Raw genomic sequence first — 18,718 nt, 5'->3', positions numbered from 1 at the left:
CAATTATAGGGGGGATTAGATGACATTCTTATAGTATTCTGCCACAATATAGCAAGAAGAAAAAAAGTAGCAATAGAAAAATCTACTATCATTTAGAGAAATGAAATACAGGAATTTCATCTGACGTCTTTGTTAAAGAGTCAGTTAAAATCTCTCAAGCCAAATTCCACATCTATTTTAAATGCTCCATCAGCTAAGGAAACAGGAAATTTAGAAAATACACAGGACAAATCTATCCCTTTAGTATTATCCAGGGAAATTTAGCTCTCCTATAAAAAGATGAGAATAATACAGTTTTTTTGCCATTAGCCAACAAAAATTTCAGATAAAATACTAGAGAATAAAATTTGTGGCCAGATTCCAGTTCCTAAATGCCTGTAATCATAGCTACTCAGGAGGCTGAGATCTGAGGAGCATGGTTCAAAGTCATCTCTGGCAGGAATGTTTGTGAGGATCTTATCTCCAAATAACCATCAGAAAATCAGAATTGTTGATGTGGTTCAGTGATAGAGTGCTTGCCTTGAGCAAAAGAGTTCAGGGATAGCATCCAGGCCCTGAGCTCAAGTCCCAGGACTGCCAATGATTGACAAGAAAGAAGGAAAGAAAGAAAGAAAGAAAGAAAGAAAGAAAGAAAGAAAGAAAGAAAGAAAGAAAGAAAGAAAGAAAGAAGGAAGGAAGGAAGGAAGGAAGGAAGGAAGGAAGGAAGGAAGGAAGGAAAGAAAGAAAGGAAGAAAGGAAGAAAGAAAAAAAGGAAGGAAAAGAAAAAAAACAAAAGAAAGAAATTGTATATATTGATGTTCTGTTAAGCAATTATCTTATTTTAAAATGAAAATATGGATAACTATTATATAAAAAGTAAATACAGCCAAACAGAACACTGGGAAATAATCTGAAAAAATTCTGGAAACTTTTGAGGAATTCTGACTCACAAAACCAACTTTACCGTATTATATGTTATTGTATTATTTGGCATACAGCAGATATTCAGTAAATATATGGTAATAAAACAATGGATAAATATATATCTCCTTCTATATTTATATTAATGTCCTTTTCCACCACTTTCACAGATCAATGTCTCAATCTGACAATATTGCAATAATAGATAATAAGACTACTCAATAAATTATGACCAATCATAAACAATTTACATGCTCAGATTTTTTACAAAATATATTTGTGAAATGATTTAAATACCTAGACACCTGCAAGTGTTTTATTGTTTAGACATCATGAACAAAATCTCATAGACAGATACACATATACTTCTTATGTATACATTTATTTGGTTAATCAAGAGATTCGTTGAAACAAATACTTGTCACCTAAGCATAGACATTTTCCAAATTATCACAAATTCTATACTAGTTAAAGTTGAATAGGTTTTGTTATAGAGGAAAGATATCCCAGAGAAAATACATACCTATGATATTAAAACAAAATATAATTTACAAACTAAATGAAATCAGATAAAATAGAAAAGATCTTACCTTTATATTTTGAAAATACAAGTTTTAACTTACCTGCTATACTATGTTTTTAAATTTTGAAATGTCAAGCTATACAAAGTTATGACTATCCTTAAATTTAATGGTAATTTCATAATTATTTCTAACTCTTTTCAATGGCATGTATTTGCTTTGTATCTACAGAAAGAAAACCAATTATACCTGAAAGACATATGGTACATTATACCTGAAAGATATATGGTACGCACTCCTTTATAGCACTTTTATATCTAATTTTCATGTCAAATAGGGGAAAATAATTCAAATAAATGTCAAACCAAATCTGTTGCATAAGCAAATGAAGCAAAGTTCAAACACGACATTTGAAAAAATATGTAGCAACAGGCATCAATAAGTAACTTGAAATTGATGCAAATATAATCAGAAATATATAAAGTCTTACAATGAAAAAATTATTTTAAGACAGAAGAAACTTAAATTCGAATTTTTTAAATGCATTAGTGGGGTGATAAGATTAATTCGAGACCATGGATGGACTACATTAAAAATATCAACTGAATTCTTCAAAAGTAGTTTTAAATTATATATAACAATTTTAGAAGAAGGTAAATATAACCAATTAAAAATGAGAACTAATGCTATCCGAATTATGTCTGCCAATGAAAGGGTAAAGAAGTGGTTAGTCTAATTCAAATAACAAATAATTATAAGGTATCTACTTGGTAGATATCTTTAGGTATATGAAATGAAATCATATAAATGAAGGAAGGAAATTTTCCACTTGACCGCTTCTCCAACAGAAATTTACTTGCTTCCATTTTTGTGAGCTAATACTGCTCTGTACACTTGAATTCTGATTTTAATAATGATTTAATGAAAATATTTATTTACATTTTCCCTAATCCTCCCCTGAATACGAGCATTACTCATATAGTTTTATACTTCCTAGGAAATAAAACCCAAATATACCAGGAGCTTATAAGTAATTGCATTATTGATGGCATATACAATTATTTCCCTATCGTTGAATGTTTTTCTACAAGATAACTGACTACACTGTATTTAAATACTCAACTAAAGAAACAATAAACTCACTTTTCAAGTACTTTTTTTGCCAGCTTAAGCTCACGGCCTCAGCACTGTCCTTGAATTTTTCTAAAGGCTAGAAAGGCTAGAATTCTACCACTTGAGCCTCAGCACCACTTCCTGCTTTTTCCAAGTATGTGGTACCACGGAATTGCATGCTAGGCAAGCACTCTACCACTAGGCTAGACTAATGTTTTTGCCGGATGCAGTGGCTCATGCCTAATCCTAGCTACTCAGAAGACTGAGATCTGAGGATAAAGGTTCAAAGCCAGCCCAGGCAGAGAAGGACCAGAGATGCTAATTTCCAATTAACCTCTAGAAAACCGAAAGTGTGGTGTGGCTCAAGGATAGAGGGTAGAATTGAACTGAAGAGCTCAGGGACAGTGCCCAGGCTAAGTTCAAGCCCAATGATCCACAAAATAATAATAATAATAATAATAATAATAATAATAATTATGTTTTTAACATTTTAATGCAATGTTCAATGAAAATAATCCAAACACTATTCGGGAAAATGACAATGTGTAATTTTTTGTGTTCTAATTATAGTGCCTCTTAATTATAGTTCAGGGACATAGCTTCCTTTTTGTTTTTTAACAGAGTCATTACTGGTATGTATGGATTCCTATTCTTGTTCTTTGAGATAAAGCCATTTTGGCCAAAGATCCATCCCACCTTCCAACACATAAATTCATAAGCACATATAACAAAAAACTTGGCATGAATTTCCTACAAGAATATGACAACTTATAAAACTCATGTGTATTTGACTTTAGGCACATAAATAACAAATCTCATTTTCATGAATACTCAAAAAATTCAATAATGTAACCTCTAGTAGAGCTTGAAAAGCTTTGAAAAACAAGGCAGTTCAATCAATACTAGTTTATTTCAAATTCTGGGGAGTGAGAAGAGACAAGGTTGATGAATTGGATGGATTGTTCATTACCTGTTGGAGTGATAAGTCCTGGCGATAAGAGGCCTGGAACTGCATGGGGCAAAAGGCGGGTGTTGTCTTGTAACACTCCCAAAGAACGCTTAGGAGGCCTGCCAGGCCTTGAACTGTTAGAAAACAAAGATCAGGTTTAAAATATAATATTTTGGAAATATCATCACTTCCTATATTTATCTTCTAAATCCAATTTAATTGCCAGGAATAATTTACAAAATAGTATACGTACTTTCATGAAATACTAAAAGATCTATACTTCCCATTAACTTTCAAAATGTAGTTATGGCCCAATAGTAAAGCCATAAGTGATCAATGTCTAGTTTAGATCCTATTCACAGCCAACACTGCAACAGCCCCTGCTCTTAAAGCTATAAACGTTTTTAGGATTAATATACACCACTAAGATCTGACATCGTGACTCAAAGAATTAAAACGGTACAGGATGAAGTAATTAAGTCATTGCACAGCATGCTAGAGGTAAGAGGTAAAGAGTTGAGAGATGAAGTGTTTATTTCCATATCCATACCTTCTGGGAACCCATGAGTAACAAAGGACCCCCCCACTCTGTGTATAATTCTTCCCCCAATCTATTTTTAAATCAGGCTAAATAGCCAGTGTTGCATTCTCTTGGTGTGGTTGTACTAATAACACTTGCCACTTTTGAATCTATGTTGTCAGTTTCTCAGATTGATTTTTGGTTTAACTGATGAGTTTAAGCTAATTTGAAACTTTAAATTACCTTATTGCATTTGCACATTCTTTACCCCAGTGCAGACAGCTAACAAATGGCTACTACAAATGCTTATTTAGACAGCAATAAGATATAAAGATTTGTGGTCTCCATTTTGCATGTAAATATAGTTAATACACTCAAAACATTAATGTGAGTTTATCATCATGATGAAGAGATTTATATGCCATAGAACAACACATCACCTGACATATATATTGTTAAGTACCACTTTTTATTTAGCAGATGTTGATGTTTTAGTAGAACAGTCTTTTTACAACACTGAAAAATATGTCCTTTGAGAAAATATTACGTTCAACAACCTAAGAACAGAAATTCATAAGATTCAGAAAGACATTAAAAAATGATATCTAGCTCACTAAGAAATTTAACTTAAACTGACATCTACTAACTTTGTAATAGGGAAGTGCTCTATTAAAATAAGACAAACTGTGCTTTTAAATGAAAACAGCTTCTAGCAAGCTTTCATGGAGGGCCTATTACCCAATTCATTTCTCATGTACTGTGCTACTATCATTGTCATCCATTGTACATCAGATTATGTATCAATGTGCTACAAAAATTTATGCTTGTTTCAGTTATTGCTAATTTTATATACTGACTTTCCATTCTATTCAACTTTGAGACATATTTTACTTAATCCAATATCATTACCCTGGTTACTCTTCCCTGTTTAATGTCTTCCTATTTCTTTTAAGCAGTGCTGAAAATAAAAATGTACTTTTTACTTTAATTAAAAAGTGCTGAAGGATTCAAATATAGCTAAATAATTGATCAGAATATATCCAGTTATTTGAGTAAAGCACGTTATTTTGTTAACTAAGCATCACTCATGCTATCCTTCCTAGAGACTTCCATTTTTCATGTACCAAGTCTATTAATTTTATTAACTGTATCCCATTACTTTGTGGACTTTTTCATTGCTAACAATTCAGGATCTATGCTCAGGATCATTTTCAGATAGATTGTCCCAAAGAAGTAAGCAGGCTGATGCTCACATTACTTTCACACGATGAACCATATAACTACTAGCTGCTAATTATACACTGAAGGAACATGCTAATGCCTAACTATAATAGTAGGTACTGGGAGTTGGAGATCAAAAGATCAGAGATCTAGTCAAAAACTGTAAGACTTTGAAGTGGTGCTGTGGCTCAAGGAGTAGGGCAGTATCCTTGAGTTGAAGAGCTAAGGACAGTGCCCAGGCCCAGAGTTCAAGCTACATGACTGACGACAACAACAACAACAGCAAAAACTGTAAGACCCCATTTAAACCAAGAAAAGATTAGGTGTGGTTATAAATGCCCATCATTCCAGTAAACATAGAAAATGTACATAAGAGGAGGTCAGCCAAGCCAGACTGGCTAAAATAAAAATCTTATTTGAAAAATAACAAAAACAAGATGAAGGGGGTAGAGAGCCTGTTGATCAAATGTGAAGCCTTGAGTTCAAACCCTAGAACTGCACATAAAAAGTGTATACATTGATCAGTACTAATTTATTTTTTTTGCTGGTCCTGGGGCTTTAACTCACTCCCTGGGCACTGTCCCAGAACTTCTTTTGCTCAAGGCTAGTGCTGTAACACTTGAGCTTCAGCGAGAATTCTGGCTTTTTCTGTTTATGTGGTGTTGTGGAATTGAACCTAGAGTATAGTGCATGCTAGGCAAGCACTCTACTACTAAGACATATTCCCAGCCCCCAGTCTTGATTTTTTTGCTAGTCCCAAAAGTTGAACTCAGGGCCTGAGCACTATCTTTGGGATTTCTTAAGGCTAGACCTCTACCACTTGAGTTACAGCACCATTTCCAGCTTTTTCTGTGTATGGAGCACTGCAGTCCTCATGCATGTTAGGCAAGCACTCTACCACTAGGCAAAACTCCTGGCCCCTCCATTCCTCATGTTTTAAAAATCTCTTTATTGGAAAATGAACTCAGTCTTAAAAGACTTTGAAAGTCTCTTAGTGGTTCTGCCTTAAATTTGTCACACTTCGTATCTTTGGATTTTCTTTTAGATAGTTCTCGACATGTCACAAATGGCTTAGTAATGTCTTTTTTTGAATTGTATTTTATTGCCAGGGTAATGTATAGAGGGTTTACAGTTACATTCAACAAGTAGTGGGTGTGTTACTTCTTGAACATTAACACTGCTTGTCATATCTTTGTCCCCCTTTCCCTCTATCCACCGCCTTCCACTCATCTTGTTTTCCCCCTTCCCTTCCCTACTTCAAATAAACATATATAAAATATACCGGGTAACTTATAATATAAACTTCAAAGAATCATATTTGCCATTGTAAAATGGCAACTTTATAGTTCCATGCTTTCTATATGGTTAATTGTAAGTCCCTCAAATTAGATCTTAAGCTCCATGTAGGCAGTAAGCATGTCAAAGTTGATTTGTCATGAAATTAAGCAATTAAAATGAACACAAATTTAGATAACATTCATTAAATTGATCAGCTAGAATTGGTAGTAAATATTCTAATGTTTCTACAATTTTCTAATAGTCCTTAGATTGTTCTTTGGCAACATAAACAGATAACTAGTTTCATCATTTACTCATCAGATTGTTATTTTTTAAGTCTTGGAATCTTCAATGATTATGGAATTTTCACAATAAAATTTAATCAAATTTGACTGGTACAAGAGTAAGAAAATGATGAGTAGGTGAAAATGCCTTATTCTGTTAAAGCCCTTAGAAATTTTAAGATCTCATTCAGGGCTAAATATTTTTCTAGTCAACATATGCAAGGATAATAACGTTTATTCTGAGACTTTATGAAAAAATATATGCTAAGAACACACTCACTCTGTGTCTACCACATGCTAGCTATTAGTGCGCACAGATTAAATGGTCTTGTTGTAGAGACATGTGTTTTCTCCATTAGTTAAAAATTCTGATATGACTATTTAGTGAAAATAGTTATGTGGTACACTGATCCCTCACCTGTCACAGGAGTTAATGTTCCAAAGACCCCTCCAATAGGTGAAAACCCATGAAAATATCGGTGTTATACAGTCATCCCTCACTTTATTGCAGGTTACTTACTCCTATTTTGACTACTTTGACCTATCATGAGGGTCTTTGGAACATAACTCCCATGATAGGTAAGGGTCATTATTTACGCATTTTATTTTTAACCCCAAGATACAGTGAAGCCACAATAAGTGAAACATGATATAGCGAAGGACAACCAAACATGTCAGGGACATGCGTAGGGAGGTTACATTTACATTCATAAGATAGTGAGTTCATTACTTCTTGAACATTGATACTCCTCATGTTTTTTTTTTCCATTTTCCCTCCCCCACATCCTTCCAAGCCTTTGTTTTTAATTTAAAGCAAAGCATGGATGGACTCTGACAGTAAATTAATTGAAAATGAAAGGTTACAAAAGTGTTCTTACTAGTGAAAACCCACAGAATACACGACAGAGTCATTCTTTTTTTTTCCTTTTTTATTGTAATTAATAGAGGGGTTATAGTTATATTCACCAGAGAGAAAGGGTATCAATGTGTAAGAAGTAAGACAAGTTATTCTTGCTTTTAGAAATCATCCCCTATAGTAAAACATTCCTAGCTCCAACATTTATGCCTATCATTTCCTAGTACTAAATCCTGACCACAGAATGAAAAACTGGAAGATTCTGTAGAAAACTGGGAAGACTCATTTTGATAGATGGTCCTACCATACTTCTTATCTTTAAGGGCTTTATGAGCATCAGGAAGATATTTACATATTAATCAAGACAAATAAACATGTGGTGATTGAACTAGGAAACTGTTATTTGGATGGCAATTTAATCAGTATAGGTTGAAAGGTCTATCATTGCAGCATCCTGTTTCTGCTAAAATATTGATTACATTACTGATCTCAGTAATGCTTTATTTTACAGGGCACAAATAACCATGTAATTACTCTTTAATTGAATGATAATTGCTTCTTGGCAATTATTTGTTTTCAGTTTAATTACAAGGTTATTTGTACCCTATAAAATGAAACAAGCATTATTTTTTTACGTTTCTACCCAAAGAGCACTTGTGATATATCACACATGTACACTGAAAGAAAGTTGTTAGGATACATGATAAATGACCCTATTAAGTAGCAAACCTTTTCTTATGTACTTTGAACTGCAAAAGCTTTTTGGAATGAATATTAGCTATACCAGTTGATTTTCTTTGGGTTCAGCCTTTACCATAACCTTGATACATCTTTGAAATGTATATTGACAGGATTTTTTATTTCTAAAATTCAATAGCATTACCTTCCAGCCTGTAAACATTACAAAGTTAGCAGTTACTTAAGAGATAAATTTGTTAGGTCCACTGCTGCCAGAAAAAGAAATGGTCCATTTTATCATAACATCTATTCTAAATTATAATAGGCAAAGTTGCTGATACTTTGTTCATTATTAGTATACAATTTCACTGTTCAATTTATTTTTCTTTCATGTAATCCTTCATTAATGATCAGTTGAAAATGGGGAGTGATCTTCATGTTCCAGAGAAAATAATTTTATTTAGAACTAATGATATCCATATGTGAAAATAGAAACTAGGAAACTTGAGGAAACCAGTGAGAATGGGACAGAAAAAGGGAAGAGAATGAAAAAGGTGACACTAATCAAGATATATAAATTGAAATGTATGAATGGACATTTTAAAGGGAAAACCCTGTGTACAGCTATTTGGAGTTAACAATTAAAAAGTGGGAAAGAAAAATAAAGATTAATTGATGTCATAAGCCTTCAAGGTATCTACTGTCACAAGTCAATGCTTAATTTAATAAGAAATCACAAGTCAGAGCTTCAATTAAAGATTCTGTTACTGTTCCTTACAGGAGTGTCTGTAGAGTTCTGGAAGAGAATAAGAAAATTGTTGAAGATATGGGAGCAGTTAATGGTAGTATTAGTTAAAAGTTGACCACTGAAATAGAACTTCTGAAGTGGGAGCTATTAGCTATGACCTGGCATTCACTTAGCAAAGCTAGACTAATATTTAATATCCTTTTGATAGTAACTGAATGCATCATTTTTTAAAAATTCTTACATTAGAATTCAGGAGCCAAGAATGACATGAAGTTTTAAAGTATTGTTCACCTGCCTGCAAACACTGCTCTGACTTCCAATCTGCTTGTTAAATAAGAATCTTTTTTGCCAGAACACTAGGACTTTTAACTGAGTCATGGATTAATAATAATCTCTTAAGGCTGACATTTATTACAACATTTCAAGGATGCCATTGGTAGTTAAACTCTACCTGACCTTTTGGTGTTTATGAAGAGAAACAAACTCTGACCTCACAGCAACCTGAATCCATCTTTCTCAGGGATGGCAAACTGATCACTTGTCTAACCATTGTACTGAATTGTATTCCTAAGCAGATCAAAGGCAGCAGCAACCAATTCAGCAACTGGGAAAAAGTCATCCATGCAAAATGGGCAATTAACATTAATCATATATGAAATTGTTCAAGTTGATAACTGGAAACTGGTCACTATGGCAACTCTCATAAAATGGTGCTCATGTTTAACTGGCTGTCAATCAGTACTTGGTTCATGGGAACTTAAGACTATGGCTCATCATTTCTATGGAAGTTATCAATAGAAGGGACAAAAACCAAACCACACTAGAGGAAAGATAATTTAATGTCTATCACTAGTTAACCTTTTGGTCAGAACCAATAAGTATATTGAACTTCCAATGATATACATATGAAAATCATCAATATCAAAATTCCCTTAGACTTACAGAACTTAATACAGTTTTGATATAGTGTTTCAGAGATAAGGGAAAACCTCCAAAATTTTAGTGAGCAGTGCATTTAAAGCATTGAGGTTCATTTAAATGATTTGAATTATTTGTAGATATTATTATAAATTGTGATATTTAATTTCCTTTCTAAAGTTAAATAAGTTTTTAATAACAGTTTTTAACTTCAAGAAAATAAGAAAATTGCCAATAAAGTCAATTGAAGAGCACCTAGTCACTTGATAGTACCAAGCAGATATTTTTATGCTTCATTTAATTTTTAACCATACATTAATGAAATGTGCTCTGTGCTTGGGGACATACCTTTGAGCATGTTTTTGTTATAAATTAACTTAATTCAAATAAAATTTCATTATACTTAATACATACTATATAGATGAACTACAAGTATATGATTTGAACTCTCAGCAATATCTTCCCATTCTGCCTTCATAATTCCTATTAATCCAGATATCAATGCACATTTGTAAATATATAGAGTCTATAAAATTAAATATCAATACCTCTGACAATATGTACCATATCAGTGTCAAAAACAATTATGAAACAAAGGCAAAATTTAGCTTACACAGTGTATTACTGTGGGAAAATTCTGACATTAACAGAGTGAATGAGAGTTTTAATATTTGCATTTGAGTATGTGTCAGTGACATTTCCAAATCAAAAGAATGTGTCTCTAACTTGTACTCTAGTTTTCTTTTCTCTTGTTCCATCATAAATATAGGACTAATCTCTGTTCTTCCATCCCTTGAACATTTACAGTTGCTTGGAATAGATTGCTTCATTGTTTTCTAGCCTATTCTCTATAAATTGTTTCTATACTTTGATGGCATCCTATCGCTGTTTTCTCTAGAACGTCTTCTAATGCTTTAAATAACCATTAAATGCATTAAATAACCACTACGCAAGATCAAAAGTCAAAACCAGTCCTAACATAAAGGTATTATTACTTTTTTGCCAGTTCTGGGACTTAAACTCAGAGCCTGGTCACTGCCTATGAGCATTTTTGCCCAAGGCTAGCACTCTGCCACTTGAATCAGAGCATCACTTCCAGCTTTTTCTGTATATGTGGTACCAAGGAATCAAGCCCATGGCTTCATGCATGATCAGTATGCACTAACATAGGTCACATTACCGGCCCATAAGGCATTATTGAGTTCAGAGAGTCTGGTAATATTCCCTCAATATATCATTTTTCCCATATAACTTTTTAAATGTCTTCTACTTTGGCTGGACTATTCAATTCACTGCATACAATCTAAGCAAAGAGCACTTTCTCTGTGAAGTATTTAAAGTTATTAGAGTTACAGAAGCAGTTTTGTTAAATCAAGTAGTAGCTTGGAAAGGCTTCTGTGTGATTTTTTTCTCAACGAGGCTGGCTTGTTGTTGTTGTCATTTTACTGGTCACATTTACTTTTTATCATCATATAAGCTAAATTTTTAAAATTATATTTACATTGCCTTTAAGTAGTTGTACAAAGGGTTTACCATTCAATAAAGTTATGGGCTGACTTTCATTTTTATTGCAAAGGATACTCGAGTACAAGTACTGTTGAGCCTATCACAACTAACCACAATATTGCATTCCATGTCTGATAAATGACGTCCCATCAGTCATTGTCAGTCTGCATATAATCTCATGATGATCTCAAGAGTTAACATTTCACTTCTGAATTTCAATGAGAGGAAGCAGCAGCATGGTTATAATAGCTCAAGTACTGAGATCTTATCTCAGAAAGTAGAAAAGTCTGTTAGGAGGGTGATTACTATTAATTGGACTGCATTACTCTCCAGGGATAGGAATATAGTCTGGAAGCATTCATTCAATTGATAAGCACAAAAGGTTTTCTTGATGGCTTAAAGTCCTATTTAAAATTTTGCATTTCATGAATAAAAATTAGCAACTCATAGTAAAAGCATTTTAACCATTTTAGATTAGTGAAATATGGTTAAGTATGATAGGAAGTGGTGTATGTGATATGGAGTGGTGTGGTATGATATGGAATGATGTGGCACAGTATGATATGGCATAGTATAGGATGGTGAAAATCCCTGTGATTTAAGCCTAAATTCTAATCTAAATTGTGGCAGGTACAGTTCCACAGTTCTCTTCTTTCTAAATTGTGGAAATTATAAATATGATGAACTATCATACCCAATTAGGTTGTATTACATGGCAAAAGGGATTTTGCAGGTGTAATTAAAATAACACATCAGGTCACTATGTGTTAATCCTATTAAGCTCAATCTAACAGTACAAAACTCCTAAAATTAACAGAAAGTCAGATAATGTACTGTTATTTATTTTGAATGGCTGAGGACTGTATCAAGAAGCTTATGGAAACTGAAACCGTCTTAGCCTCATAACCAGCAAGAAAAAATGGGCAAACCTTTATAACTGCAAAGAAGTAGATCCTTTCCAATTTTCAGTGAGGTGTTTATCAAGTTTTCTCTTAGGTGTTCCAATAAGAATTCATCAAAATCTCAAAGACATTATTTACTGAAATAGAAGATATAATCTAAAGATTCATATGGAACAAGAAAAGACCTAGAATAGCCAAAACAATTCAAGGAAAAAAGAGCAATTCTGGTGGTATTATAATACCAGGCTTCAAACTCTACTATAGAGCCATAATTTAAAAAATGGGAATTAATGCACCATCTATCTGGCAAATATCATGTAACACTTCTATTAATTACAATGAAAAATATATGAAAAAAACCTGCTTGGTATTGGCACAAAAACAGACCAGAAGATCAGTGGAACAGAACAGGAGACCGAGAAATAGAACCACATACCTATAGGCAACTTGTATTTGACAAAGGAGCCAAAGATATACAGTGGAACAAACACAGTCTATTCAGTTACTGATACTAGCAAAACTGGGTAGCGACATGTAGAAAACTAAAAATTGACACTAGTCTTTCGCCATGCACAAGCATTAACTCACAGTGGATCAAAGACCTCAATGTCAGACTGGAAACGGTGAAACTGTTACATGATAAAGTAGAAGATTCACTGGAACTCCTAGGCACAGGCAAAAGTTTCCTGAACAGAATCGCAGGGTCACAACAGATTGGAGAGAGACTCGATAAATGGGACTACCTAAAAATAAAAAAATTCTGCACAGATAAAAGCATAGTTGCAAAAGTAGAGAGACAGCCAACCAACTGGGAAAAGATATTTACCTATAATACATCTGACAAATGATTAATATCCAGTATCTACAGGCAACTCAAGAAACTAATCCCCCCCAAACCCAATAAACCATTCACTAAATGGGCAAGGGAACTAAAGAGAGACTTATCAGAAGAAGAGATTCAAATGGCATAAAAGTATATGAGAAAATTTTTATCATCCACGATCATAAAAGAAATGCAAATAAAAACAACCCTAAGATACCACCTTACCCCAACAAGAATGGCCAAGATTTTGAACTCAGACAATGAGAGTTGCTGGCAGGGTTGTGGAGATAAAGGAACCCTACTACATTGCTGGTGGGAATGTAGACTAGTTCAGCCACTCTGGAAAGCACAGTGTGGAAGTTTCTTAAAGAACTGAAAATTGACTTTCCCTACAATCCCGCCATACCACTTCTGGGCATCTACCCTGAACATCATAACCCAAGATATGATAAGGACACCTGCTCACCTCTGTTCAACTCTGCACTATTCACAATAGCCAGGCAATGGAAACAATCCAGATGCCCTACTGCAGATGAATGGATACAAAAATGTGGTATATGTATACAATGGAATTCTACATGGCCAACAGACAAGTTTAAATAATGGCATTCGAAGGGAAGTGGATGAATCTAGAGTGAATCATGTTGAGTGAGACAAGTCAAGAGCAAAGGAACAAAAGGCACATGGTATTCTTAATATGTGGCTATTAGATCCAAAGAGTACAAGAGCGATGACTCAATATTTGCATACCCAATGCTATGGACATGGTAATGGAAATATAAACATAACTATATAGACACAAAAACCTATGACTCTATAGACGTAATGTTTTATTTCATAAATTAGTATGTATCTATAACATACAAAAACTTAGCCTGATTTTGATTAAGTTCTAAAAAATATGTCCCAGTGATTGTATATAGAGATTCCCTTCTTGAACACTTGTTTGTTAAACTTGTCATTTGAAATATGATGTAAAAATCAATGTTAATAAATTATTTAATAAAAAAAATATTTCAGCATAGTCATGACCTTCAGTTCAACAAAGTAAGACACTAAGAACTGAACTCAATTAAACCCATCACGATTTGTGACATATAGAACAATTAGATAACAAATAGGTTTTATAGTAACACCAAATTGTACTTGATTTGTCACTTTGTCATCTTCATAAACTATATATATTTAATTCTATTAAATTTCAGGATGGTATTTTGGAAAATTATAGAAAATAAATAACACAATGTGTGCATAATGCCATGGAATTATCCTCAACTCAGAATTGTGGGTTATTAAGTAAATATATCTAAACTTTGGTTGGAAAAGTTAAAATTCTTGTGCAACTTTAAAATGTCTCAATTCTATCCAACATTATTCACACTCAAAATTACCTCACGATAAAAACTTCTTGAAAAACAAGACAGATTGTCAAAATCCATGGAACAGGTTATTGAAAAGACTTGGACAGCTTTTCTCCACTGTTGTATAGAAAATTGCTGCAACACTTACAAGCTTTTCTCACCAAAACTAGTCTTACAGAAATGTAAATTAACCTTTCCAGCTATGTTTTAGGAATAGTTCTCCTCAGCCGTGTTCTTAAAATGAGGTGTAACCATCTGACTCCCCAGTGGCAAGAACACCAACTTCATCAGGAAAATAGTTCCTCGAAAATCTGTGGATTGTTTTCCTGACATTCTTATTTATGGGATGAGCATAGTCCCTACAAGATGGGACTATTAGTCAATCACACTGTGGGTGTTGAAACAGCCCAAGAAACTGTTGTTCAGCCTTCCTCAACTGCAATCTCACAGAATTGAATGAGCTTTTCATCTGGGAACTAGGAGGGGATATACACATATCTGGTGATGAAGACAGTCCTACAGATCTCAGGCTCATACTTGAAAAAACTCAACAATAACAATATTGTGCCTTAATTACTTCTCATCATTCATGGATTCAAGTCGTACAGCCAACCAAGAGACTCATCCAGTGATCCAATGTAAGTTCTTCCATAGTGCTTTCTTCAGGCAATAGGCATTAATAAATCATGTAATTGAGCCACTATTCGAGAATGCTGAAGAAGACTGTCATCTCAACACAGGCCCTTCATGACACTCCAACATAAGGAACATAAGTAGCAATGAATATTAAAACTTTCATATGCAAGGTGTTACAAAATTCTTATGATCAGAAATTGACATATTTTCAAAGCTTGAGGCAATGAAGTCTAGTTATAGGAAGTTCGTTGATGTGGGTATGCCTGAAAGTATAGTAATTCACTTCTTGTCTGCAATAAATGGCACTGTTCCCCTATTGTTTCAACATCCACCGGTATATAATTTACCTGCAAACACTATAACATCACTCTTTATGAATGAATTATATTATATATTGTGTGAATATATAGAAAGACTTGGGGCTGAGAATTTGGCCTATTGGTAGAGGGTTTGCCAAGAATGCACAAAGACATGTGTTTTATTCCTATGTATCACATACCTAAAAAAAGGCCAGAAATGGTGGTATGGCAGTGGTAAAGCTCTAGACTTGAGAAAGCCTAAAGACAGTAGTCAGGCCTTGAGTTCAAGCCCCAGGAGTGGCAAAAAAAAGATTTTGCATTACATTTATGACTACTGATGATAAACATTCAGCATATTTATTTGTCATTCATGCTTCATTTGCAACATAACTAAGCAGTCTAACACTCTGCCACACTGAGGTATGGTGCCACTTCTGGTTTTCTCATAGCTAATTTGAGGTAAATGTTTCACAGACTTTCCTTCCCAGTCTGACTGAACCATGACCCTTAGATCTCGTCGTCCTGAGTAGATAGGATTATAGGTATAAGCCACCAATGCCCAGCTTACAAAACAACTTTCAGAATGATGATAGTGTCACACATACACACACACACACACACAAATAAAAACAGTAGAAAAATAGATTAGAGATGCAGAAAAAAAGCTACATAGTTACAATCATACAATTTTCAACCAAGATACTGAAACTTTTATTGGTGAAAAATACCTTCTAGACCCTGTGATACTGGGAAAAGTAGACACTCAAAGCAAACTGAAACTCTCTCACACTAGATAAAATTCAGAATGGATAAAATACATTAATGTAAAACATGAAACTTTGAAAATGCTAGAGGAAAACATAAGGAAAGCAAAGATATGAGCATAGGTAATGACTTTCTAATAGGCCTCCATTAGCTCAGGAAATAAGAGAAAGAATTAACAAATAGGACTACATCAAATTGAAAAGCTTTACATCAAAGGATACAATTACCAGAGTAAAAGACAATCTACACAATGGAAGAAAGTCTTTGGAAACTGGTCATCAGACAAAGAAATAATATCCAGAAAATATAAAGGGCTCAAAAACTTAAACATCATAAAACTTTGTTTCTGTATGATCAAAGTCATCAGCTTAAAATATCCTCATGAGATACCAAGATGGCTAAATAGAATCACTCAGCACTCATCTGTTTCTCCATAGAGAAAAATCAAAGTAACAAATACACAGCTGCATATTGAATCAATTGAAAATAGAAAACACTGGAAATCAACAGGAAGAAAATGGAAATCTTGCAAGATCTAAAAACACAGTAAAAATAAAATAGCATTACATCTGAAACTCTAGTTTCATACCTTGAAGCACAATAGTATTCCCTCTGCAAAAATTCAGTCCAGTTTCTTGTGATCCTTAGCTACTGGAATGTTGCACAATCCATATAGGCTTGCATCTTAATAAAACAATTATATTATTATCTCATACTTTGTATAGTGGTCTGGTTTTTGAAAAGGAATTTACATTATCTCCCAGTGAATTCACAGCTGTAGTGGCCTGAAGTCATTTTGTGGAGGGATTTGTTGTGAGAAACTGGACATTTCTAGGTATAAGAAACTCCTGAATAGACTTATCTCTGGGACCTCACAGATAATCCACAGCATATATTAAAGCATGGAGCTTCCCCTGGAACCAAATTTAGTTCAGTAAAGAAAATGAGGAAGACGATAAGAGTGTTTAAAAAGAAATGTACTCATTATCTTACTTATGTAACTGTAACCACTCTGTATATCACCTGTACAATAAGAAGAAAAAAAGAGAAAGAATAGTCTTCAGCCTAATAAAGGCCATATATGACAAAGCTACAGTGAATACATAGAGTCTTTCCTTAAGATCTAAAAAAAATTGAATATGTGTTCTTTGATCACTAATGTTCAATATTATTTGTATAACTTGCTGGAGCATTTAGGAAAGTTAAATAAACAAAGGATATTTATATTGAGAGGGATAGTTAGATTTTTCAAATGAAGTGTTAAGAAGGATACACTATAGGAGAAAGAACAGTCTTATTAATAAAAAGTATATATAATAAATTGAATCAAAAGCCATATAACGAATGATTGTTGTCCTTAATATACTATTTTGTCTCTCATCTCCTTTGCTGTCCCTTGGTTATCTCATATTGTTATAGTATCTCACTTTGTTATCTGATATATTGAATTTATTTGTATTTGATTATTTGAAATTTGATAGGGAAGGGGGGAAAACCAAGACGGGTGGGGGGTGTGGGGGGAGGGAAATGGGCACCAAGACATGTGAAAGGGTATCAATGTATGTGAATTAATGCACCTTCTATCTGGCAAATATCATGTAACCCTTTTACTAATTACAATAAAAATAAATAAATAAATAAATGAAATAAAAATGAATAAACAAAAGATGTTTGTACCACTAGATTAGTGGCACAGTGGCTAAAGTGATAGAATGCTAGCCTTGAGCACAAAGAAGCTCAGAGACAGCACTCTGGCCTTGAGTTCAAGCCCCGAACGAGAAAAAAAAAACTTCATATACATTAAAAAGTTAAATGGAAAATCCAATCCTACAAGAAAGCAAGGAAATGCTTTCCTGACCATGCTGTAATGATTGTTATAATGTCAAAAGCAAAGGCAACAAGATAATAACAACAGTATTATAACAAATTGTAATAAACTGACACCAGAAACAAATTGTATATCTGATAAAGGGGTAACAAATGTAAGACTTGTAAGGAACTCGAATCAGTGAGAAGAAAAAATAGCCATATTAAAATTAGAAAATAATTTGGAATTGACATTTCTTAAAAGTAGATGTGGACATGACTAACTAGTATATTAAAGATATTCATCACGGCCAGAATTATAATAAATGCAAATCAAAACCATAAAGAGGTATCACCTCAATAATCTGTCAAAATGGATACTAACCAGATACTATTGCCAGACTCTCTCAACTCAATAATGCCTTATGGGCTGGGCATGTGGCTTAGTGGTAGAGTGCTTGCCTAGCATGCATGAAACCCTGGGTTAAATTCTAAATTCCTCATTACTGTATAAATAGAAAAAGCCAGAATGATTCTGTGACTGAAGTGGTAGAGTTATAGCCTTGAGCAAAAGAAGTTCAGGGATAGAGGCCCAAAAGCTTAGTTTCCAGGCCAAGACTGGCAAAAATAGATA

At 33.7% G+C, this 18,718-nt stretch overlaps 1 protein-coding gene across 1 annotated transcript in view; it reads right to left on the bottom strand.

The window, feature by feature from the left end:
- Positions 1 to 18,718, bottom strand: part of Dach2 (dachshund family transcription factor 2) — a 477,574-nt gene that overhangs the window by 214,884 nt on the left and 243,972 nt on the right. The window contains exon 3 of the mRNA XM_090327134.1: positions 3,505 to 3,617. Within this exon, the coding sequence (XP_090183260.1) occupies positions 3,505 to 3,617 (113 nt within the window). The remainder of the gene's footprint in view (positions 1 to 3,504; positions 3,618 to 18,718) is intronic.

This window comes from Megascapheus bottae, chromosome X (genome assembly GCF_031878675.1).
Source record: "Megascapheus bottae isolate mThoBot1 chromosome X, mThoBot2.hap1, whole genome shotgun sequence".
In the NCBI taxonomy this organism is placed as follows: domain Eukaryota; kingdom Metazoa; phylum Chordata; class Mammalia; order Rodentia; family Geomyidae; genus Megascapheus; species Megascapheus bottae.
The sequence above is the reverse complement of the archived record's forward strand: the minus strand, read 5'-3'. Positions and strand labels throughout refer to the sequence as shown.